This window comes from Phyllostomus discolor, chromosome 3 (genome assembly GCF_004126475.2).
Source record: "Phyllostomus discolor isolate MPI-MPIP mPhyDis1 chromosome 3, mPhyDis1.pri.v3, whole genome shotgun sequence".
NCBI classification, from domain to species: domain Eukaryota; kingdom Metazoa; phylum Chordata; class Mammalia; order Chiroptera; family Phyllostomidae; genus Phyllostomus; species Phyllostomus discolor.
This window is the reverse complement of record NC_040905.2, coordinates 178,734,819-178,760,156: the sequence shown is the minus strand read 5'-3', so window position 1 is coordinate 178,760,156 and position 25,338 is coordinate 178,734,819. Positions and strand designations below refer to the sequence as shown.

The window sequence follows — 25,338 nt, the reverse complement described above, 5'->3', positions numbered from 1 at the left end:
GCTTAGGGATTGTTTAGAGGTCATCTTGATCGTCTCTTCAAAAGCCTATGCTTATGGGGTAGAGCTTCTGGCAAAGTTTTTGGAAAGAAACATAACTCAGTTGGAGGGTTCCTTTGGCCTTTGCTTTTTAACTCCTTACATGAGGACATTTTTTTTTTTTCATTGCTTTTAGAGAGAAAGGGAGAGAGAAACATCAAAGTGAGAAAGAAACACATTGATTGGTTGCCTCCTATGGGGATTATACACATACGGATTTGGGACTGAACCCGAAACCTTTGTATGTGTCCTGACCAGAAATTGAATCGGCAACATTTTGGTTAGGAGACAAGGCTCCAACCAACCGACCACTGGCCAGGACTGGCTGTTGCTTTTATTTCCTCTTTCCCTCCACCCACTGTGGCCACAATGCTTATAAGGGTAGAGCCATCTTCCAACCATAAAAAAAGGCCATATGTTAGGTATAGTGAGACATAAAGCAAGGAACCCAGTTCCTTTCTGACATTCTAAAATGGCTGCATTAGCCCCAGAGTCCCTACCTTTTAGATTTAATAAATGAGAAAACAATTCCCTTTTGTTTGGTCACTATACGAGGGGAACCACTCCCAAAACCGGAATTAACTTCTGGAGGGCAGATCCCTTATTGTTCAGGCTTCCCCCACTAAGTGGGTCTGTAGGAACCCATCTGTATCAGTCAGTGTACCAGCTGGTATTGTTATTAAAGGCTGTGTTAGGCTTCTGTGAATTTTTTTGGAGACTCTTTCAATGTGTTGGTCCATTTCATTATGGATGATTTAGGAGTGCACCCGCCCACACCACACTGAGTGTTCAGCAGTTTTTGACCAAAAACAGCATGACCCCCCTGCCCCACCCTCCCTATGCACCCAATCTTGCCCAAAGCAACTTTCCCCCTGCCCCGATGAAAAAAGTACTGCAAAGGGAAATATTTTGCAAATGTGGAAGAGGTGAAACAAAAAACAGCAGAAGCACCAAAAGGTATCAAAATCGACAAATTCAAAAACTGTTTTCAGCAGTGGAAAAAAGTCTTGATAGGGGTATTGGATCAAATGGAGAGTACTTTGGAGGTGACTGAAGTTTAAACATGTAAGAATAAATACACAATTTCTATAATAAATAAATTCTGTGGGTTTTTTTTTTTTTTGGTCTCTCCTCCATAGTCTAGCTTTCTGTTGTGTGAAGTACAATCCTACCCAGACATTCAATTGCCTTTCCCACTAGATCATGTCAGATACCATGTCTGTATTTGCTACCTGTGTAAGATAGAAAAAACAACTCAAAACTGCTTTAAATTATAAGGAAGTTTATTTACTCACATAACTGGAGATCCAACAGTAGAACAGACTTTAGGGGTTGATGTGATCCTGTTACCCCAGTTCCATTTCTCTGCTATTCTTCTGGACTTCTGCATGTGTTGACTTCATGTACTCTGGTTGCCATCAAAAGCATTGTAGCAATTTCAAGCCTTATATCAAAGCTCAACATTTCCAGCAGGGATGTGAATCACTTCTAGAAGTTCTCCTGGAAAAGCTTTTCTGAAAGCATCCTGAAAAACCTATCCTTGGCACTCATTAAAGTGAGGTACATGCATGATCCTAATCTAGTCCCTGGTAAGGGGGTGCTATCATCCTTAGACCGGCCCAGACCACCCCTGGAGCCAAGGAGGCTGAGCTTCCCCAGCTGTGGGTAAGAGAGAGGGAGTTCTGAACAACATCAGGGTTCTGTTGGAAAGGAATGAGGAAAAGGATGTTTAGTAAAGAGCTCACTTAAAAATATTTTATTTATTTTTAGACAGAGGGGAAGGGAGGGAGATAGAGAAGGAGAGAAACATCATGTGCTAGAGAAACATCAATCAGTTGCCTTTCAAATGCCCCCAGCCAGAGACCTGGGCCATAACCCAGTCATGTGCCTTGAACAGAATCGAACTGGTGACCTTTCTCTTTGTCCGACAACACTCAACTCACTAAGCCATGCCAGCCATGGCAAGAACTCACTTTTTATATTCCCAGTATCTTGTAGGCATACTTAAGGAAAAAAACAAAACAAAACAAAACACCCTCCCCACACATACAAAGTTTATCTCAACAATAAGGTTCTTGAACAAAGGAAGTATGTTTTATACACACAAAGTTCATTTCAACAATACAGTTCTTGAACAAAGGAAGTATGTTCCACTCTTGTTTATACTACTCCTGGTGTTGAACTCAATCCACACACACAAACACGCAAAGTTCATCTCAACCATAAGGTTCTTGAACAAAGGAAGTATGTTTTATTCTTGTTTATACTGCTCCTAGTGTTTAACTCAATCCTGAACATGTTAGGAGTTCCAGTTGTTTGTTTATTTAATCAGTAAGCCTTAGTAAGAGAAAATGGCCTAAATTGTTTAGCCTCCTGGATTCTTTTGTAGATTGCTAGATTTTCTTACTAATCAATTTCTATGACTCCCAAGACTTAGAGTTGCTGAGGTACACAGGAAAAATTCCAAGTGCACAGATTTACATTTATTCAACTATACTGATTTACTAATGAACTTTCTGGAAAAGTCCATCATAGTGAAGTCCTTAAATTTCCTTTTTCTTAACGAATGAAGAAATCAGAGGGATGATGTTTCTCTAGGGGAACCATTGTCAAACTAAAAAGTTCCAAATCATCCAAAAATTCTAAGGTTATTCACTATCAATAACTAAAGATAACTACTGATTTTTAAAAATAGTTGATTTTCAAAGATGTGAATGTTTCATATTATCCAAAGAGATAATATTTTGTCTCCGAAGGAGAAAAAAATGCCTCTAAATCTTTATCACTAAGCAAATTTGGATACCTCTCTCCTCATTCTGTTAGGTGTTTAAACGACTGGGGGCTGTAAGGTTAATACTACTTCTTCCACTGCCTCCTCAGTAGGGCCTTTGAGAAAGTCACTGCTTGACAACACCAGTGCACACTGATAAGCTTGGTTTGCAAGGAGGCTTGGGGGGTTAGTGAACAAGAGTTCAAATCTCAGACCTAGTCTTGTGACTAGTAGTTAACCACTCAACTACTCAGCTTCTCTTGCAAAATGAGCATTACTCATTGCTTTTGTCACAGCTTCCGGCATCCATTTCTCCAAACATTCTAACTGATCATTCATTCGGCCTCCAAATGGGCCAGGAACTTAGCAAAAGAAGAGGGCTACCTAGGGTTGGGGAGAGTGAGATCGTGGACCCCCCTCATGGTCTGAGAGTGGCTCGGCCCTCCGCAGAGACCCAAGGCCATAATGCTGGTCGAGGCCCAAGGATCCAGATGCAGGCGTTGCCGAGGGCTTCAAGCTCAATCTTCGCTCTCCAGGAGACAAGGGGTGGGAGCCCAGTTAAGGAAATGCAGTATACTCGCTCAGTTATAGTGACCCGGGCCACCGAAGCGCAAGACAACCCCACAGGCCCGAGGGGAGGGTGGGAGCACACGCAAAATAGTGCAGCCTCGGAGATTAGGGTGGGCAATTCCCGGAGGTTGCGCTCCGGGACCTCCCGGGCTGTTTCCGAGCCTGCAGAACCGGAAACGGACCCCGGGCGGGCTCCAGGGAGCGAGTAGGCGGGGCCGTTTTCTCGGAAGTGCCTGCAGCTGTCGCTCGGCGCTGAGCCCTACGGTCTTCGCAGTTCTCTAGCGGAGCGGCTGCCTAGGGAGGGGACTCCGATCCTGCTGCGGTGGGAGAGGCAGGAGCGGGACCCCGTGAGGGTATTGATCCCACGGTGGGTGGGGTGGAAGAGTCGCTGAGGAAGAGAGGGAAGAGAGGTTGGCTAGCCTGCTGGCCAAAGCGTCGTTCCCTAGTCCTAAAAAGGAGGGGCGATATGGACGGTCCCCTAACTCCCAGGGAGTCCGCAAAATTCATTGCGGAAAACAGTCGGGATGTGTTCATTGACAGCGGAGGCTTGCGGCGGGTGGCCGAGTTCCTGCTCGCCAAGGTTTCGGGTCCGGAGCTACGCCTGGGGGCCTGGAAGGACCTTCATGAGCTGAACCCCAGGTCGGCCGACGAAGCCGCAGTCAACTGGGTTTTCGTTGCAGACACACTCAATTTCTCCTTCTGGTCCGAGCGCGATGAGCACAAGTGCCTGGTGGGGTACAAGGGGAGAACGTACACTGGGTACTGGTCCCTGTGCGCCGCTATCAACAGAGCCCTTGACGAAGGTTGGTACCCTTTCTGCTGGTAAGACCGTTTAGCCTTTTACGCCTAGTTTACTGGGAGAGTCCCAAGGAGCGAGCTGGAAGATGGAATAATGTGTTAATAAGGCGAACCTGAAGTTATTCATTGCCGGCCCCCCAGCTTCAAATAAGAGTATGATAAGAAGCTGGCCTTAAATCCTTATTCAGTGGGAATTGATCCTAAATACGTATTACCGCAGCTAAGTCTGATGAAATCTCAAGAACAAAGGGGGCTGATATATAACATTTTACATAGTTAAAATACACCTGATATAATATTACAATAGAAATGAGTGAATGAGTACAGATGAATGAATAGAAAACGGGGGGTTTGCTTCTCGTTTTTTATTCATCCACTTTTAGTTAATTTCTGTAACACTCATTAAGTTTCATATTAACTGTATTGTAGAAGAGTCTAGTGAATATGAAATCCTGACATTGTTCCTCTGTGTTTTCTTTTCTTCCCAAGGGATACCAATAACTAGTGCTTCGTACTATGCCACAGTGACCTTGGATCAGGTTCAGCATATACTCCGTTCTGACACGGACATTCCCATGCCTTTGATAGAAGAGAGGCATCGGATTCTCAATGAAACGGGGAAAATTCTGCTTGAGAAGTTTGAAGGCTCTTTTCTTAATTGTGTCCGGAAAAGTGAAAAAAGTGCACAGAAGTTAATGCATCTGGTAGTTGAAAGCTTTCCCTCTTACAGAGATGTGACTGAGTTTAAGGTGAGTTGCTGCTGTTGGGTATTCTACAATTCTTATCTTGTCATCGTCAACTTTTAGTTAACTCTTTTACTTCCTGAGCTCCTTTTAAGAATAAAAACTTAAATTTTGAAGTATGTTCCTGTGAACAAGGAATAGCAACAATTAAGCAGAGTTTCAAAGACCTTACTTCTCTTATGATTTCTCATCAGCAGATCCCATTATTCTTTTTGCCTTTTTCATTGTCCTTTTAAAATGTTTCAAACCTGAAAAAAGACAGTACATTCAACTGGATGTTCTCACTTAGGGATAAGGAAGTCCTTTTAAATACTTAAAAACATTTTTGCCGGCTAGGTCCGTGATTGGGGGCATGCAAGAGGCAAGCAATCGATGTTTCTCTTGCATATGGATGTTTCTCTTCCTCTCTTTCTCCCTCCCTTACCCTCTCTCCAAAAATAAATAAATAAAATCTTTTAAAAATTTACTTAACTGAATGAAAATCAAAATGTTTACTAAATTCTCTCTAATAACTTTTGCAGAGTTCTAGTGTGTATATACTATGCATTTTCCTTTTCATGCACAGGATACTTTAACAGTATTATTTGCTTTATGGTACAAAAGAAATTTTAAAGAGATTTACTTTTAAACTGGTGAATATTTTGTATACCCTCCCAGTGTACACCTGGATTTTGCTTTTGTAAAAATTTTAGAATCTGTTATCACTGTATTATAATTGTGACAAGAATTGAAAGCAACTTCAGCAGAATCACATGACATAAATCTAGGTTAATGTTATGTCAGATTTAAATATTAAAGCTACACTCTGTAATCACAATTCAGTAACAACTAACATTACCAGTAATACTGCTTTATCATTCTGTATCATTTACAGGGTGTTTGCACAGACGCTTTTGTTTGATCCATGCAACAGCTGTGGGGCCTAAGAACAAGGAGCATATTGTCCCCTGTGCATCAGGAACTAGTTGAAAAAGAAAGTTAAACTAGTTTATCTTAGGTCATTTAGTCAATAGCTAGCTTTTCAATTCTACTATAAAATGAGAGATGGCCTGTTTATGTGTGTTAAGGTTCTTTTAATTGCAAGTGACAGACACGAAACTAGAAAAAAACTTAATCAACAGGAATAATTTTGGGATGAATATTACGGATAGGCACGTCCAGGATCAAGGACTCGGTGCCATCAGGATTCAGCCTCTTCTCTTAGCTTCTGTTACTCCATTTTTCTCTTATTGTAGACCAACTTTCTCCATGAAGTAGAAAAGCTTTTTTCATCTTACTGCTTCAGCCCCAGAGAAAGAGAGTGAGAGAAACATGTTCTCAGGTCCAGGTCTAAAACTTTTGGGCAAGGACTGATTGAATGGGCAGGGATTATGACCCGTTAAGTGTGGCTTTCACGGGTGTGTGGATGAGGCAGGGTCAGTTCCTGGAAAAGAGGCCATAGGTCAACCTACTGTTGAACTTGATCCTGTTTTTGATTAGCCATTTTGCTAATGCAGAGGTTACTTTGAGATTTATCTTTGTCTTCAAAGTATGTCATTTCAGCCTTATTTTTCAAGAAATTAGGACTCAGTTCCTCAGGCCATCTGAATATACAAGATTGGGCAAAAGTAGGTTTGCAATGTGAATCGGTGAAACACAGAGTTTATTCTTTTATTGTTAATTATTATTGTATTATTTTCCATATGAACAACCGAAAACCTTTTTTCCCCATCCTATATTACATAGTGTGGACAAGAAATCAAACTGCTATTCATGTGGCTATGAATCCATGTATTCTAGAGTCTACATGCTTTTAGTAGAAAACAGGCTAAAATTAAATTTAACATGACTTTAGGATAGGTGAATTCTTGCCCTGGCTAGTATGGCTCACTTGGTTGGAGCATCATCCCACAAACCAAAAAAAGGTCACAAGTTCCATTCCCAGTCAGGGCACGTACCTGATTTGAGGGTTCGGTCCCCAGTTGGGGCTCACTCACTGATTGATGTTTCTCTCCCTCTCTCCCCTGCTCCTCTCTCTAAAATCAATAAGCATGTCCTCAGGCGATGATAAGAAATACAAAATTTCAACACTTTTTTAAAGGAGTATTTTTTTCATTTTTTTCAATAAGGCTATCATTAGTGTTACCCAAAGCACTGTATTTCTGTAACCCCTATGATTCCTTATGTAACACTGAGCACATAGTGAGTGCTCACTTAATGCTTTGATTAGTCAATTTACAGCTGTCTTTGTATAGTCATATAAAAGATACACAAATCATTAAAGTACTTTGTGTAATTCCAAATCTGGAAGAATTCTAATGAACAATTTTGGGACTGCTTTGAAATTTAAAAAGTGTTAAAATCACATATACCTTTTTATTCATATTTAAGAATTTTCTGATTGCAAAAGTGAAACATTAATTATAGAATTTGTGAAGTACAGAGAAGCAGTCTATTGTACTAAGAGGTAACCACTGATTACAATTTAGTCTTTTTCTGTGTGTGTGTGTGAATATATGTGCACAAGGAGGGGAGAATTAGTATGCTGTATAAACTTAAAATTTAACATATTATGAGCATCTTTCCATATCAATAAAAATTCTTTCACAGGGCAGTTTTTTTAGTACCAATTTTAATGTCTTAACAGTACTTGCCTAGACTCTTTTACCACAATAATTGTGTTTGATACACAGTTTATTTTTAGATTAAATTTTTTATCTTATTGTTTTCAGTTTTATGTGATAATAATCAGTGCTGCACAACAGTTGAGCACCCATAATTATTTTCTTAGAATAGATTCCTAGTAGTGGAAATGCTGAGTCAGAGCGTGGCCAGTCTTTTCTGGCTTGTAATACATAAAAATGCCAGCTGTTCTTTAGAAAGATGATAACAGAGATGATCAGCAGCAGCATGTGTGAGTGCCCTTTTCCCTGCTCCTTCAGGATGTGATTATAGTATTTGTTGCTATACTTAAAAATCTTTAATAAGTTGCATAAAAATAGAATAGCCGTGATTATTTTTAATGCACACTGATTTATTGAGATGAGCATTTTAAGATATAAACAAATTAATGAAATTAGGACATTTTAATTCAGGCAAACCTAGATCACTGATTTGTCAGCCTGGCTGTGCCCCAGAATCAGTTAGGAAGCTTTAAAATTCAGATATATTTCCAGTGCACCACCCTCAAAGATTCTCATCAATGGGAAGAGCTGTATTTTTAATCTCCTCAAGTGACTGTGATTTATCCTATGCAGTAACTATGTAAAAGTCCTAATTAATCAATTGGCTTCCTTAGGCTGTCATCTTTACTGTGACATACATAATGTTAAATATGCATGCAAAAGACAAGCTTTTTTGTATTTTAACAGATAACATTTTATGTTACTCATAAGCATTCGTAATTATTGATCTTTCTAATTTGTTCATGATAAATTTGTTGAAGAAAATCAACTCATGGTCATAGCGCTTTTCTACTTTTTTGAAGGTACTATTTTGAAAATATTTTATTCACAAAGCAATAGCATGGAACATATAGGGAATTGTTATTTTGGTTTGTGGGCAAGCTCTCAATCCACTGTGCCACACCAGCCAGGGCGGGAATTGTTATTTTGGAATTTACTGGTATTTTCAGTGGTACCAGTTAATATTTAGAGATGTAGAATGTGATTACCAAGATCATTTGAGTACTAAAACTATATCATCTTTTAAGAAAATGTTTTATAAATAATTAACTTTATTTTTTCAGTCCTCACTTGAATCACATATGTACTTATTTTAAAGGTATTATAATGTCTTTTTTTTTAAAGATTTTATTTATTTATTTTTAGGGAGAGGGGAAGGACAGAGAAAGAGAGGGAGGAAAACATCTATGTGTGAGAGAAGGACCTGGCGGCCACCCAGGCATGTGCCCTGAGGGGGAAATCGAACCAGCAACCTTTTGGTTTGTAGGCAGGAGCTCAGTCCACTGAACCACGCCAGCCAGGGCTGGTTCATAGATTTTTTTCCAGTTTGCTCTATGAATCTTGTTAAATATAGAATAGTTTTTATCTATCATAGTAAACATTATGCTATAATAATTGTGTTTGATACACAATTTTATTTTGTAAATTAAGTTTTATGTCTTGCTGTTTAATAAACTAGACTTGAATTAGAAACCTAATTACCATATATAAGTTCAGCTTATATAAGGAACAGTTGCCAGGTTGTCATAATTTGATTGGTTTGGGAAGATAGGTTATTCCCAAATGATGTAGGGCTACTTACTAATGGTGATTTGTTCCCCCAGCACTCAAGTTAATTTACAGACTTTAAACCTTGTCAAAAAATGAGCAAATGTGTTTGCTCTGGAAAACAAAATACTGGATTTCTTAATGTTTGCCTTAGAAAGTTTAATTTAGTTAGTAAAAGTTCTTCTGGATTGATTACAGTAGGTGTACATTATGTTTAAACAATATTGGGTTATTTCTCATTTTAAATAAATAAAGGACTCTATATTGTTATCTCAAGGAATTTAAATGGAGTCTGTCCATGAAGAATTTTATTTTTTATTTAATTATTTATGTCATTTACCTATTAAAACATTCTTACAGGTGGTCAGGATATATTTTGGGAGCTAGTGATGTTGATTATTCCTGTGTATCAGATAAGCAGTTGTAAAAGATGATTGGGATTATTACTATCGGTATTAGGACTAGGAGTAGATCCTAATTACCTGTCCATGTTTTTCTGTAGTCTATACTGATCTACACTTATAGTTTTGAAGAGAATTTTTTAGTTAAATTATAATCCACTATCTTACAATGCTTGGTTAAATTTGTTTCTTCCATGCATAAATAGAATTGGTAGTTTATTTTTGTTACATATTGACTTTGACTATTTCTAAAAATGGTAGACTTTAAGAATTCCAACTGTAGATCATATTATCTGATTCAGTTAATCATGTTATCTGAAAAGAAACAGGTAAAAAAATGAGTGTTGTGATTCTCTTCAGAGGTGAGTTTAGGGATGATTATTTTCTTCTTTATACTTTTTTTAAAGATTTTATTTATTTATTTTTAGAGAGGGGGGAAGGAAGGGCGAGAGAGGGGTGGCAACATCAATGTGTGGTTGCCTCTTGCATGCCCCCTACTGGGGACCTGGCTTGCAACCCAGGCATGTGCCCTGACTGGGAGTCAACCAGTGACCCTTTGCTTTGCAGTCCAGTGCTCAATCCACTGATCCACACCAGCCAGGGATCTTCTTTATACTTTTCTGTATTTTATACAATTAATGTAAATTATGTTGCAATTAGAAAAACATTTAAATTTAAGGACCTTTCTAAGGAAATACTATTTAACAATTAAAATTAATAAGTAGGTAGATTATAGTGACACAGAAATATATACATGAAGTAATGCCTTTAAAAAGAACACTAAATAGTACCATGATTATATACATTGTATTTTATGTTCCTAGAAAAATATAGGAAGTAAATTTGGAGTAATAGAGATAACTTAATATTTATCAGACTCCCCATTCTTTCTGTAAGAGGTCTCTAAATTCTTATCAACAGAGTAAGATTACTCTCCCCTTGAAAAATATTTTCAATGTGTGTCTTTTTTAAAAGCATTTCATAAAGCTTTCAGATGTTCAGATAACATTTATATTCTCTTGATTCATCAGGGGAAAAGAATTTCTTTTTACAAACGGGCCCAAATCCTCGTGGCAGACACTTGGAGTGTGTTGGAGGGAGAAGGAGACGGCTGCTTTCAGGACATCTCCAGTATTACCATGTTTGCTGACTATCGGTTACCTCAGGTTCTGGTTCACCTGGGTGCCCTGAAATACTCTGGTGAACTACTGGAGAAACTTCTCAAAGGTTTGTCAACTTAATTAAGACATTCTTTGTTACACTCTGAATTATTGTTGAGTCTCTGGCTTCTTTCACAGAAGGTCTCCTTTCCTTAGATAAAAGCACTATTTATGTTTAAAAACATATGTAAAGAAAAACAGAAGGGCAATTGAAATATGGAGAAAATTGCTTTTTGTTGTTTATACTGTGGAATATGTATAATGCGGGATATTATAATTTTAGAGCATCATAATAAAATGAAACCTAAATTTATATCTCATGGTGTGCAACACTAAGACAGTTCATCAGGTGTAGTGTTTGAAGAATGTTAATTAAGCCAAAGAGCACACTATGATGTGACATAAAAGGTGGGGCTGAGAGGTAGTATGAACTGCACTTTGAGTCAGGAGGCTCCAAGGTCTGCCATTGGGTTATTTTGCATGAATTACTTACTTGCTTAGGCTTATTTATCTACCATTACTGGATTCGATTATTGATTCTCAAGAATGGAAGCCATATTATAATATATGAGTACAAATAATTGTGTTTATGTGAGAATTAACTTTTTGTTTTTTAAACATTTCTTTGTACAAGAAAAATAATTATATAATTCTAATGTTAATTTCTCTTTTGGGTGCAGTATTTTCAGCTACTTTTTTCTTTTTCCTTTAAAAGAAAGCAGTTTTTATGACTGCATAATTTTCTCTTGTGAAATAGATTTTAATCACTCGAAATTAGAATAATACAGAATATAAAGGTACCATTATTCCTGTGGTTGCTTCTACCAGGCTTTTATGTTGCCTTGGGCAATTAATTTTGTCTTTCTATTTCCTCATTTGAGAAATAACAAGCCATTTTGTATCCTAATGCTCAAGTCTCAGGTTACTAATTGTTGGATACCTTTAAAAGGGACAACAGTTAGCAGTCAGGGATCCTTTCAGATTCAGATGTAGTCCAGCTGATCTTGTGCGCTGCTCATTCTTATCTCTAAACATCCTCTTGCCTGGTTTCCCTCACCACATTTTCTTTTTTTCAACCAAAATCCTACATATCAACAAAGGCTTTGCCTCAATGCTACCTCTTCCATGTAGCTTTTCCTAACTTTTCACAATTTTCCCTCCTCTTTCTCTTGGATTTTTATAGCACCCATTTGTCTCTGCCACTGTGAGAAAAACCCAGGTGAAAATGGATCCATCCAGCATAGTTGTACAGAGTTGTTGGAATTTTCTTCTACCATCCACTGTGGGGGGGTTTCCACCTTCAGGGCCCCCCTCCCCGGCCAGCACAGATGAGAATAAGTCTATCAAGACAAGATCTGCTTGGGGAGGAAAGGTCTCTCAAAGGAGAAGGGCCAACAGTGTTTTCCTCAATGGGCTTTTATTGAGTTCATTTTGCACAGGAATACAGGTAAAGCTCATTAATCATTATCAGGCAGTAAGGATCAAACAACAGATAATATACAGAGAACTCAAGGGCCTATTTTGAGTCAGGGTCAGACAGCTAAAGGGCCATAAAACTTTGAGGAACAAACTCACTTCTTGCTTGGACCCTTATCATTTAATTGAGAGCATTCTAAACAAAGCAGGTTTCACAGGATTTTGCATATTCTTTCTTAGGTCTGATTGCCCTAGGGAACTCGCCCTTTCCGGCACAGGGTGGCACCCACCACTAGTATTGTTTCAGGCTTAAGTCAGGCAGGGGAAGTAAGGCAGCCAGGAGATTAGGAGACTTCTTACAGACAGAATGAGGACTCAGGCTTTTTCAAAGCTGAGGGCAAGGGTCCATTACCCCTTTTTTCTGTAGCCCCCCAAGTCCTTCCCTGGGGGCTCCCTGTGATTGTGCCTGTCTTAGGTCGTTCCCCTTGAGGAATCTTACCCATTATTGGCCAACCTATCAAGCACTACCCATTATTGGCCAACCTATCAAGCGCTGGAGGCCAGGCAGAGTGTAGTAAAAGGAGCAGAAGGGGCACCCCTACCAGGGAGATAAGCTTTGTCTCCTTAGTGGCTTCTGGGCCGAAGGTCACTCACTCAGCCTTAGCCATGGGGGGGTTACAGCTTCTGAAACCAGGCAGGGCAGTTCCCAGCAATCCATTTCATCTCAAAACTCTTTTCCAGATGTCCAGCTGCAGCTGTTACTGCCTCCATTTTGTCCAGTTTTTAAAAGGAGACTCTGCTGTCCATAATTAGAATGACACAGGGTGAACAAACTCTTTGCACCCTAGTTTATTTAAACAAAATTGTATTTTTTCAAAAAGTACTTTATTAGCAAGCTAGAGGAAAAACAGAAACTATAAATGTAAAGGTGTATACACTGATTTAAAAAAAAACTATTATAAGTGAAATCTAAACCCAGGTGGCTTGACTAGATGAGGTAGAACTTTCCTAACCTCCAGTGATACTTCTGTCAAACTTCAGGATGTGATACACTTATATTTCTTTTACTCTTCCTTTTTCTGGATATCTCCAGGACAACCCTTGGAAGGCCTATCTAGATTTCTGTTCATTTTATGTTTAACCAATCTCTTCACCAAAGACATATATATTTTTTAGTTGAATATAAAAACTGACAATACAATTTCACTAAATTTAGATTCTTCACTGTGATTCACTAGAGTTGAGTTTTAGGCCTAATATATTGGTTGTACCTTCCCTTACTCTGTTTGTCAGTCCTCTCCAATGGTTTCATTCTTTCTCTGTTTCAAAGTCCATGTCCTATCCCATACTGGAAGTTGTATACCTATAACTATATTCGTTTCATAAGGCTGACATAACATTATCACTAACTGGATGGCTTAAAACAAAAGAAATTTATTCTCTCATAGCGGTGGAGGCTAAAAGTCTGAAATCAAAATGTTGGCAGGGCTAGGCTCCCTCTGAAGGCTCTCTAGAAGAATCTGTGGCCCTTGGAAATCCTTTGCATTCCTTGGCTTGTAGCTGCATCACTCCGAGTATGACCTTGTTTCCTGTGTGTCTCCTCTCAAGCTTGGATTCCTCTCCTTTTCTCATGAGGACACCAGTCATGACATTTAAGAACCCCCTAATCCTGTATGACCTCATCTTAATATAATCACACCTGCAAAGACCCTATTTAAAGAGAACACATTCACAGGTACCAGGAGGTAGGACTTCAGTGTGTTTTTGGAGGACACAGTTCAGTCTACAGTTATTTATTGCTGGGTAATAAATTATGCTAAAATTTAAAATGACATTTATTGTCTCAGTTTCTGTGCATCAGGAGTTTGGGTGCTGCTTAACTTGATGTCTGTGGGTCAAGCAGTCAGCTGTGGTAATGGTCTCATCTGAGGGCTTTGCTTGGGCGGTGGTATCTGCCTCCAGTGTCACTGTTGTGGTTGATTTGGGAATTCTGGCAAGTTGATAGATAAGTTTGGAGGCATCAATTAACAAGAGAACTGAAGGGGAAGGGATGGATTTATATGCTGGTACCTGGAGCCAAGTAAGGAATACAGGTGGTGTCTGTTCTTCCCCTTGTCCCGGTGATCAGTGTGCCTAAGCCCTTGGGAGAGATGGATGCGAGGGACATACGTAACATTACTTAAGATCCCAGGTGACAGAGTGGAAGTCAGTGGGGTTGGGGCATTTTCCTTGTGTCTCATTGGATCACATAGCCTACCTGGCACTGTGAAGCTCTGCAAATGTGTTTGGTTTGGCCTGAACAGTGTTTTAAGCAATTTTTAAAAAATATTTTATTTATTTATTTATTTTTTAGAGAGGGAAGGAAGGGAGAAAGAGATAGAGAAACATCAATGTGCGGTTGCTGGGGGTCATGGCCTGCAACCTAGGCATGTGCCCTGACCTGACTGGGAATCGAACCTGCGACACTTTGGTTTGCAGCCCGCACTCAATCCACTGAGCTATGCCAGCCAGGGCTCGTTTTAAGCAATTTTTAATTAGTTATCAACACTTGACAGTTAGGAGATTTCCTATGAAAGTCAAACCTTCTGATTCTTGTAAAAGTAGAGAAATATGGGAACATTGGGTCTACCTTTAGACAGGAAAACACATACTCTCTAGCTCACCACAGTTTGCATCTGGCTGCCTGCATTAAGTTACTCTGTGCCTGATTCTTTTTTTTAAAGGTTGTATTTATTTATTTTTTTTTAGAGAGAGGGGAAGAGAGGGAGAGAGGAGGGGAAAGAAACATCAGTGTGTGAAAGGTACATTGATCGGTTGCCTCTTGCACGCCCCCAAGTGGGGACCTGGCCTACAACGCAGGCATCAAACCAGCGACATTTCAGTTCGCAGGTCAGCAGCACTCAATTCACTGAGCCATACCAGCAAGGGTTGTGTGCCTGATCCTTGTAGGCAGTTGAGTTGATGAACCCAACTCTAGTGTCAGTGGCCAGTCACCACCCTTTAGGATCAGACATACCCTGGAGGGAACTCTCAGCTCCATATTCAGGCAGAGCTGACTAAAGGATCCTGAATACAACGAATGACCATGGTTTTCCTTGCCCAAGTTAACCTCTTTGATTTTCTTAGTTGACCTTGATGTATCTAGGGTGTCCCGAAGGCGGCAATAGTTGGTTCTCAAATGGCAATGGGAGGTGGTGTTTATTTGGCCCCCTAGGAGTGCTCTAAATTTTGCAGTATATTTTCCTGTGGCATTAAACCTAATCTTAAATCCTTTCTTTTCAGTAATTTAATAATCTTGCTGTCATATTTTAAAATTTATAATTACCTTATATTTATTTAGTAAATATTTTGGGGGGAGCTAGTATGTGCAAGGTGCTATGCTAGGTCCTAGGAATATTGAGACAAACAAGCCAGACATCGTCCCTGTCCTTGCAGAACTTAACTTGCAGTTTTGAATTAATGCCTGAGTTTAGAAATGGTTTCAATTACTAAAAATAAATAAAGTCTGAGATTTACAGTTTTCAACTGTGTTTGTTCTGTAGTAAAGTTCTGAGTAGGTCTTATATCATTGACATTTATCACTACCAGCTTTGTTTTTTTCCCCTTACAGGAGAAATGCTCTCATATGGGAGTAGGCAAGAGGTAGAAATCAGAGGATGCTCACTTTGGTGTGTTGAGTTGATCCGGGATTGTCTTCTGGAACTTATTGAAAAAAAGGGTGAAACAACTGGTGGAGAGATCAATTCCATTCTTCTGGATTATTACTTATGGGACTATGCCCGTGATCACAGGGAAGATATGAAAGGAATTCCATTTCATCGAACACGTTGCATATATTATTGACCCAAAGTGTAAACTGATCCAAAGAAAACTCTTTACATTTTTATATCACATAATCATTTATACAATTTCACTTTGATATTAAGAGAAGATGGTGGGGTTAATTTCTCCTGATTTATCATGTGTTTTCCCAAATATATCCTTTTTTTGCTTTTTAACTTTAACTCTATTTTCCCTTTTTGTGGACACATGACAGAAATAATGAAGGAACTTTAATGCTTTCTTTAAATCTCAGATTTCTTAAAATAAATCATGTCGTAATTTGATTAATCTTCAGTGACAATATTTCATCTATTCAGTTGGTATCATTTCTCAAGGTATAATTTTCTATGTATTGTAATCATTTGTTATGAGAAGGGGATGGGTAGGGTCTTCGTTGTATAAATGCTGCTGCTCTTATAAAAAATTAGCTTGACAGCTTAATATCAACTTTTTATCAGTAATGACAGAGAGTTTTGTACATAATGATTTCAGTTGAGGATATTGATCTGTCTAGGTGTTTTTCTTTCTTTTTTTTCTTTTTTTTCAGAGTAAACTGCATTGAAACTGAATAAAGATTTTTAAAACTTTTCTTAAACCTGGAATGGATCATTCCATTAAAATAGAATTTACCAGATATATTTTTAAAAGGTTTGCAATGGGTTTGGTTATTTATATTTCAGAACTCTCATTGCCTATCATGCATTTATTTCCCACTTTCATGCCCATCTTCAACATAATCTTCGTTTTCGCTATCTTATCTAACTTGTCAGCCCCCTGTGAATCAAAAAGATGTCTTTTCCCCAAACACTTTACTGCCATCTGCTGGAAACTTGTCATAATAACCTTACAAATGACAATGAACAGAATGTGAGTGCCACCCTCCATGTCTCCCCGGAATGTTGTTTTGCACAACTTGCACCATTACAAGTAGTGGCTTTGTATCTCCCTCCACTGTGTGGAGCAGGGGCAGTTATTGAAGAAATAGAAGTCTGCTTATGGAAAGGAAAAGGGATGGCAGGCAGCCTAAACGACCTTGTCTCCCACACCTTTGTGTGTTCAGAATTCTTCAGCAGGTGGGGATCATTTCAAGTTGAGAACTGCTGAAGAAGAGCTAGGAAAAGGGTAAGGCTACATTCTGAGTTGGTTCAAGGAAAGAACTAGCCCAGTTTCCCATCTGGAGGTGGGAAAAACCTAGTAACTCCCTTTCACCATTCCCATTTTGACATTCTCTGTATAAACTAAGGGTTAGTTGGCATATAAATCAGTATTCTTTGGTTGTAAGAATGTAATTCAATTATTAAGATTCAATAACTTTGATGAGGCCTGAATTAAAAGAAACAATAGGTCACAATGCAATTCAATAAGAAGTCTACACATATTTACTTTGAGGAATGAAAATGATATTTGGAAAGCAAAAATCAATGAGATCATAATTACACCACACATCCTCAACTCCCCCAAAAATCCTATTGGGTGACCATTATTCTCAAAATCAATAAATAAAAGAAAAGTATGTATCGTGCCATTTCTATAATAATGGCATTTCAGGATAATCTGATGGAGGGAAACTCCTTTATAGAATAATTACAATTAAATATAAAAAGGAATATTAGAATTAGAAAATTACCATTTTGGAATCCCTAATGAAATAATAGGCCTGGAAAATGATCATCAGTGGCTTTTAAAACCATTAGGTAAAATGTTGATGGGAAACTTTTTTAATGGATAGATTAGGTTGAAAGCACCTACTACTAATCTTAACATCACTAAAAGTGGGATATACAGACGTTATGTGCCTGCTAGTGTGTTGTAATAGGAAGTACACAGTCCCATTTGTGAATTATTCTTGCCAGAAAAATTGAACCTGAATCTAATCAAGAATCTAGATCTAACTGCTAGTTTACAGGAAATGTAGGAAATGAAGGAACAAGTGAAATGACAACAGACAGATGCAGTGGCCAAATCAATAATGTGAGGTATTCTAAAGGACAAATGGCATAGTTTCTTTAACAATTAAATGGCGAAAAGAAAAAAGGTGGTGATTAGCAAGGATGTGGAGAAATTGGATGTGGAGAAGCCTGTGCACTGCTGGTGGAAATGTAAATGGTGCAGCCACTCTGGAAAATAGTATGGCAGTTCTTCAAAAAATAACAAGTAGGATTATCATATGATCCAGCGATTCCACTTTGGGGTATATATCCAAAAAGACTTGAAAGGTGGATCTTAAAGAGATATTTGTGTATCTTTGTTCATAGCAGGATTAGGCACAATAGCCAAAAGTTAGAAGCAACCCAGGTGTCCAACAAGAGATGAATGGATAAACAAAAGGTGGATATTATTCCACACAATGGAGTATTATTCAGTCTTAAAAAGGGAATTCTGACACGTGCTACAACATGGATGAACCTTTAGGACATTATGCTAAGTGAAACAAGCCAGTCACAAAAGGACAAACACTGCATGGTTCCAGTGTATGAAGTACCTGGAGTATTCAAATTCACAGAGAACAAAGTACAGTGCCGGTTGCCCAGGCCTGGAGAAAGGGGTGAGTGGGGAACTATTGTTTATCTTAAGGGTATAGGGTACCAGGTTTTCAAAATAAAAGAGTTCTGGAGATCAGTTGCACAGCAACGTAAATGCACTTAACAGTACCGAACTGCATACTTAAAAATGGTTAAGAGAGTACATTTTATGTTATGTGTATTTTACCACAATTTTCATAAAGGTGGAGGGTACCCGTTTGCTTAAAAGAGAATTAAGCAGCATGTCAACCAAACAGTACATGTGGACCATGTTTGGATCTTGACAGCAAATAAACTGTGAGAGAAGGGGCAGGAAAGGGAAGAGAAAGGAGAGAGAGGCATTATGTAGAAGACTAGCATAATCTTTGGGGAGGCAGTGTTGACTTCGTCATCTGACACACATAGACTTCAGATTGCCTCTGCCACTTACCAACCGTGTAGCCTTAAGCAAATTACTTGTTTTCTGTTTTTAATTTTTGTTTCTATATTTATTGAATGTATGCAATGACCTTAGTATATACCATTTTAAACACTGACTGCTTAACAATGGGAACATAAAGATAAATAATACATGGTCTCTGCTGATACTGAGGAATAAAATGTGAGAAAGAAATAGCAGGGATAAGTCTAGAAAGGTAGGCAAAACAGTAGAATATGGAAGGCCTTGTATTCCATGTCAAGAAGACTGGAGTTGATCATAAAGAGCCATTGAAGTTCTTACTTTTTAAAAGTTGTCCTTTGTATTTATAAAAATCATATACATTAAGAAAAAATAAAATGCAATCCCAATTAAAAATTTCAGTGGAACTTCTGGAAATTGTTGAACCGACTCAAAAGTTATTTAGGAAGACAAATGCCAAGAGCAGCTAAGAAAACTTAGAACAGTAAGGAGGGCTTGCCTTATCAGATAGCAAAATATACCAGAAAGTAGTAATTAAAGTAGTATGGAATTGGTACAGGAATTAAATTAATTGATATAACAGAATGGAGGTCTCCTTTAAATAAACTCATGAGTATATGGAAAAATGTTCTATTCCATTGACCCTAAGACATAACTTTTCACATTTCATTTCAAGTTCTATGAATTGAAATTAATTTTCTTATTTAAGATAATCTGATTTGGAGTTTCTATTACTTATAACATAAAGTGCTCTAATGATAAACTTTTCAAACAAGTCTCTTTTCCTGCTTTAAGTAATCCAGAGTTGGTTTCTGTTCCTTGGAACCAAGACCCTAATTGATTCAACTTTAACAATGACCTACAATCAGAACAGAAATAAATGAAACAGTCTAAAAAAACAATACAAAAGATCAATGAATCTAAGAGCTGGTTCTTTGAAAACAAACTTGATTGACAAACCTTTAACCAGACTCATAAAAGAAGAAAAAGAGCTCCAATAAATAAAATCAGAAATGAAAGAGGAGAAATAACAATGGACTACAAAGAAATACAAAGGACTGTAAGAAAATATTATGAACAACTGTATGCCAATAAATTGGACAACGTGGATGAAAGGGATAATTCCTTAGAAACATACAATCTAAAACTAAATCAGGAAGAATCAGAATTTGAATAGACAGATTACACCTGGTAAAATTGAAGCAGTGATAAAAAAAACTCCCAACAAACAAAAGCCTTGGACTAGATGACTTCTGAGGGGAATTTTACCAAACATTCCAAGAAGAACTAACACCTCTTCTTCTAAAAATATTTCATAAAATTCAAAAGGAGGGAAGGTTGCCAAACTCATTTTATGAGGTCAGCATTATCCTAATTCCAAAACCAGATAAGGACACTGCAAAGAAAGCAATTTATAGGCCAATACTCCTGATGAACACACATGCAAAAATCCTCAACAGAATATTAGCAAACCAAATACAGCAATGCATGAAAAAGGTCATTCACCATGATCATGTGGGATTTATTCCAGGAATGCAAATTTTGTACATTTGCAAATCAGTAATGTGATATACCACATAAACAAAATGAAGGATAAAAACATCATAATCATATCAATAGATACAGAAAAAGCTTTTGATAAAATCCAGCACCCATTTATGATAAAAACTCTCAGCAAAGTGGGATTAGAAAGAACATATCTAAACATAATAAAGGCCATATATGACAAACCCACTGCCAGCATCATACTCAATGGTCAAAAACTACGAGTTTTCCCTTTAAGATCAGGAACAAGACAGGGATGTTCACTTTCACCTCTTATTCAACATAGTACTGAAAGTCCTAGCTATAGAAATCAGACAAAAAGAAGAAATAAAAGGCATACAAATTGGAAATGAAGACATAAAACTGTCATTATTGGCAGACGATATGATATTACACATAGAGAACCCCAAAGATTCCACCAAGAAACTACTAGAACTGATAAATGAATTCAGCAAAGTAGCAGGATACAAAATTAATATCCAGAAATCAGTGGCATTTTTATATGCTAATAATGAATGAACAGAAGGGGAAATTAAGAAAACAATCCCATTCACAATTGCTTCAAAAAGAATAAAACACCTAGGAATAAACCTAACCAAGGATGTAAAAGACCTGTACTTGGAAAATTATAAGATACTGAAGAAAGAAATTGAAGAAGATACAAATAAGTGGAAGCATTTACTGTGTTCATGGATAGGAAGAATTAACATCATTAAAACATCTTTACTACCCATAGCAATCTATAGATTCAATGCCTATCAAGATGCCAATGATGTACTTCATAGGACTAGAACAAATATTTGAAAAATGTATATGGAACCACAAAAGGCCCCTCACAGTGATCCTGAGAAAGAAGAACAAAGTTGGAGGAATCCCACTACCTAATATCAAACTATACTATGAAGCCATAGTAATGAAAACAGCATGGTACTTTTCTAAAAACAGACACATAGATCAATGGAACAGAACAGAGAGCTCAGAAATAAACTCATACCTTTATCGTCAACTAATATTTGACAGAAGAAGCAAGCATGTACAATAGGCTAAACATAGTTTATTTAATAACTGGTGTTGGGAAAATTGGACAGATATGTGTAGAAAAATGAAACTAGACCACCTTATACCACTCACAAGAATAAATTCAAAATGGTTCAAAAACTTAAATGTTAGACCCATAACCATAAAAATGGTAGAAGAAAACATAGGCAGGAAAATCTTGGACATTACTCATCCAATTTTTCATCAGATATATCTCCCCAGGGAAGGGAAACAAAAACAAACAAAAAAATATGAACAAACAGAACTACATTAAGCTAAAAAATTTTTGCACAGTAAAGGAAATCCTCAACAAAATAAAAAGACAACCCACAGAATGGAAGAACATATTCACTGATACATTTTATAAGGGGTTAATATAAAAAGTTTATAAGCCCTGGCTGGTGTGGCTCAGTGGATTGAACACTGGCTTATGAACTAAGAAGCTGTCAGTTGGATTCCCAGTCCAGATACATGCCTGGGTTGCAGGCCAAGTTCCCAGTTGGGGGCACGTGAGAGACAATGGAATCTCTCACACATTGATGTTTCTATTTCTCTTTCCCTATCTCTAAAAGAAATAAAATAAAAATAAATCTTAAAAAATGTGGTGGCTCAGGCTTTAATAAAAGCCTATAAAGTATTTACAAAACTCAACACCCTCCCCAAAAAAAAAACAATTTAAGAATGGGTCTTTAAGGACCTGAAAGACTCTTCTCCAAAGAGGACATACAGATGGCCAATAGACATATGAAAAGATGCTCAACATAACTAATCATCAGAGAAATGCAAATTAAAGCCACAATGAGATACCATCTCAAAGGATGTGGAGAAAGGGGAACACTTTTGCACTGCTGATGGGAATGCAGGTTGGTGCAGCCACTGTGGAAAGCAGTATGGAGGTAACTCAAAAGATTAAAAATGGATCTGCCTTTCAACTCAGTTTGGGTTAAAAGGAACCCAAAACACTAATTCGAAAGAACACAAGGACCCCTATGTTCATTGCAGTGTTATTTACATTTACTAAGATATGGAAGCAGCCCAACTGTCCATCAATGGAGGAGTGGATATAACGACTATGGGACATTTACACAATGGATTACTACTCGGCTGTAAAAAAGAATAAAATTTCACCTTTGTGAAGGTATGAATGGACCTGGAGAATGTTATGCTAATTGAAATAAGCCAGTCAGAGAAAGACAAATGCCATATGATTTCACTCATATGTGGAATCTAATGAACAAAATGGACAAACAAAATATAGACTCATAGATGGAGAGCAGATGACAGTTAGTGGGGGTGGTATGCTACAGGGTGGAGGGATTGAGCAAAAAGGAGAAAGGACTCATGGACATGGGCAACAGTGTGGTGATTGTAGACAGAGGGGAGTATAAGGAGACTAAATGGTAATGGGAAAAAATATAAATATATATTTTAATTTTTATTTATTTTTACAGGGGAAGGGAAGGAGACAGGGAGAGAAACAGTAATATGTGGTTGCCTCTTGTGCGCCCCTCATTGGGACCTGGTCTGCAACCCAGGTATGTACCCTGACTGGGAATTGAACTGGCGACCCTTTGGTTCCCAGGCCAGTGCTCAATCCACTGAGCCACACCAGCCAGGGTTAAATATTATATACTTTAAAAAGATTCATTTTATGCAAAGTTCAATAAAAATAAATTGAATTGGTAGCTAAAATGTTGAAACTCAATGTGACTCACATTCGTTCTATAAATGTGTCAAAAGTTACTGTTTTTTAAAAAATTTTTATTTATTGATTTTAGAGAGCTAGAGGAAAGGAGAGAGAGAGCGAGAGACACCTAGACACGAATTCGTTGTTCCACCATTGATGCATTTATTGGTTGATTCTTGTGTGTGCCCTGACTCGGGATGAAACTCGCAATCTTGGCAAATGGGGAGGACTACCCGGCCAGCGCCTGGCCGCAGAGAGTTACTTCGGCTCAGTAGTTTGAGAAGGGTCGTTGGGTGCCGGATTTTCAACGACGCTGGAAGGTAGGCCTCCAGGTGCCCCGCAACCAGCTCCCCAGAGGCGGGGCGGGATTGACAGGGTTTGTACGAAGTCCGCGGATCCCCGGCTCGACAGAGCTGGACAAGGCTTGGGGGCGGGGCCAGCACGCAGCACGGCGGCTGGCTGGGAGGGGCGGTGACGTCCGGCTTCGCCGGTTGCTAGGAGAACCCGTGACAACAAAAGGCGCAGGCGGCGGCGGCAGCGCGTTGGAGGGAAATCCAGGAGTTCTGCGCTGTGCTCGCCGCCGGAGACCGAGGCTTTCTCCTGCTGGTCAGTGCGTGGCGTGGGGGGGGGGGCGGGGGCGGCGGCTGGGCTATCAGGGTCAGGTGGGGTGCGGCGTCCTGCCGTCCTGCAGCGCCCCGGGCCGCCGTTGAGGGGAGGGAGCACCGGCCGAGAGCAGGGCTCTCGGGGTTGGGGTCTGCCGCGGGAGGGCTTGGGGGGCGGTTGGGGCACCGGCGAGGCCGACGAGGGATCCCGAGGGGTACTGGGACCCCAGCCTAGCGGCCGAAGGAAGTTGGGTCCCTCTGAGAAGGGCGGAGGGAATAGGGGTGCGGGATCGAGCGGCACTGGGTCCGATCCTGGTGTATTTTTCGTGTGGGTACTTCCGAGTGCGGGATCTGGAAGGTATGGGAAGGGCCACCTCCTTTGGGGCTTTCGTTTTGTCTGTCGCAGGCCGTCTTCTTTCCGTACCGGATGTTGAAACTTGGCACATTCTAAGGCCTCTATGTAGTAAGTCCGATAGCCCCTTCCCTCAGACGTAGTTCATAAATTGATAAAGAAAGGATGCCCAAATTCTTTCTTTAAAACTTTTCAAGTAACACCGCCCTCTTCAAGTTTTTAAAACTTCGTTGTTTTCCCTCTTTCGTATCTTCTCCACTGAGTTCTTTATGTATTTGGAGCTTTTTCTGAGATCCTTATGCGACTCACTGTCCGGTTGCTGGGAAATTTCTTATGGAAATACTAACAAGCCACAGTTTTTAGACAACCACTATCTCTGAATAACCAAGGGCACAGGATGGAAACAGTCTTTGGAAGCACTTATTTCTGATTAATGACACGGCAACAATCGTCAAATATTTCTCTTGCCTTTGCTAAGCTTTCGAACTTCCATCGAGTATGCCTGAAGAGTACTAGCTAGTCAGATTTCCCCTTTCTTTACATTTAATGATGGCATAATACTTATGCTTCTGATCACTGTTATTGACCAGAAGCTAAGAAGTATAAGTGCTGTGGATTTTTTTTTATCACATCCTTATATATTAATTTTTTGCAAGTCCTTGTCTTTGTAGCCAAATTCCTATTATAAAGACCAAGAAAATGAAAATATCCCAATTACACTTAGCACTACTTTCAGTTTCTTTGGAAGTAATTAGGCTTGGCTTAACACAAACCGTGTTTTAATGTGATGGCATTAAAAAAAACTAATTTATATGATGAAAACTAATGTAGGTGTTCTGAGACATTTGGAAGAACCACCTCAACACAGCATCTCTGCAATTTCTTTGGAGAAGTTTACAGTACCAAATGATTGTAGAGTCCTTTAGGGTCCTAGAAAAGATTTACCAAATATATGAGTATTTATTTTTTTTGGTGCTGAATATTAGTAGAATGAATAAAACTGGAAGGTTAGATGCATCTCTATGGCCATTAAAGATAGTTTGCTGACTCTGTTTTGGAATTTTGCAGCCCAGGGAGCTGATTTTTTAAAAACTTTTAGTGGGCCCTTAATAGAGTGATGTAAATGTTTTTTGTTATTGTGATCCTTTTCAGACTTATCCACTCACTGCAGAGTTTTTTTTTTAAAGGCTAGTGAATAGTACATATGTCTTAATTAACATCTCCATGGCAAGTAGTGCTAAAAATGTTATTTTAGTTTTAGCCTG

The 25,338-nt window shown here is 38.7% G+C and overlaps 2 protein-coding genes across 4 annotated transcripts in view; both read left to right on the top strand.

The window, feature by feature from the left end:
- Positions 1 to 3,501: 3,501 nt before the first annotated feature.
- On the top strand, positions 3,502 to 17,384 carry C3H9orf64 (chromosome 3 C9orf64 homolog). 2 transcript variants are annotated; one of them, XM_036021788.1, is made up of 5 exons: positions 3,502 to 3,605; positions 4,057 to 4,198; positions 4,664 to 4,923; positions 10,561 to 10,756; positions 15,716 to 17,384. In XM_036021788.1, the coding sequence occupies exons 2-5, from the start codon at positions 4,090 to 4,092 to the stop codon at positions 15,946 to 15,948; spliced, it is 798 nt and encodes a 265-aa protein (XP_035877681.1). In that variant the 5' UTR covers positions 3,502 to 3,605; positions 4,057 to 4,089; the 3' UTR covers positions 15,949 to 17,384. The 2 variants fall into 2 exon arrangements, with proteins under 2 accessions (XP_035877681.1, XP_028383323.1); XM_028527522.2 differs by lacking the exon at positions 3,502 to 3,605 and having other exon boundaries at positions 3,612 to 4,179.
- A 6,218-nt stretch (positions 17,385 to 23,602) lies between these two features.
- The window catches only part of KIF27 (kinesin family member 27), an 86,685-nt gene continuing 84,949 nt past the window's right edge, over positions 23,603 to 25,338 (top strand). For both annotated transcript variants that reach the window (XM_036021787.1, XM_028515047.2), the window contains exon 1: positions 23,603 to 23,725. The gene's annotated coding sequence lies outside the window, so the exon portion shown is untranslated. The remainder of the gene's footprint in view (positions 23,726 to 25,338) is intronic.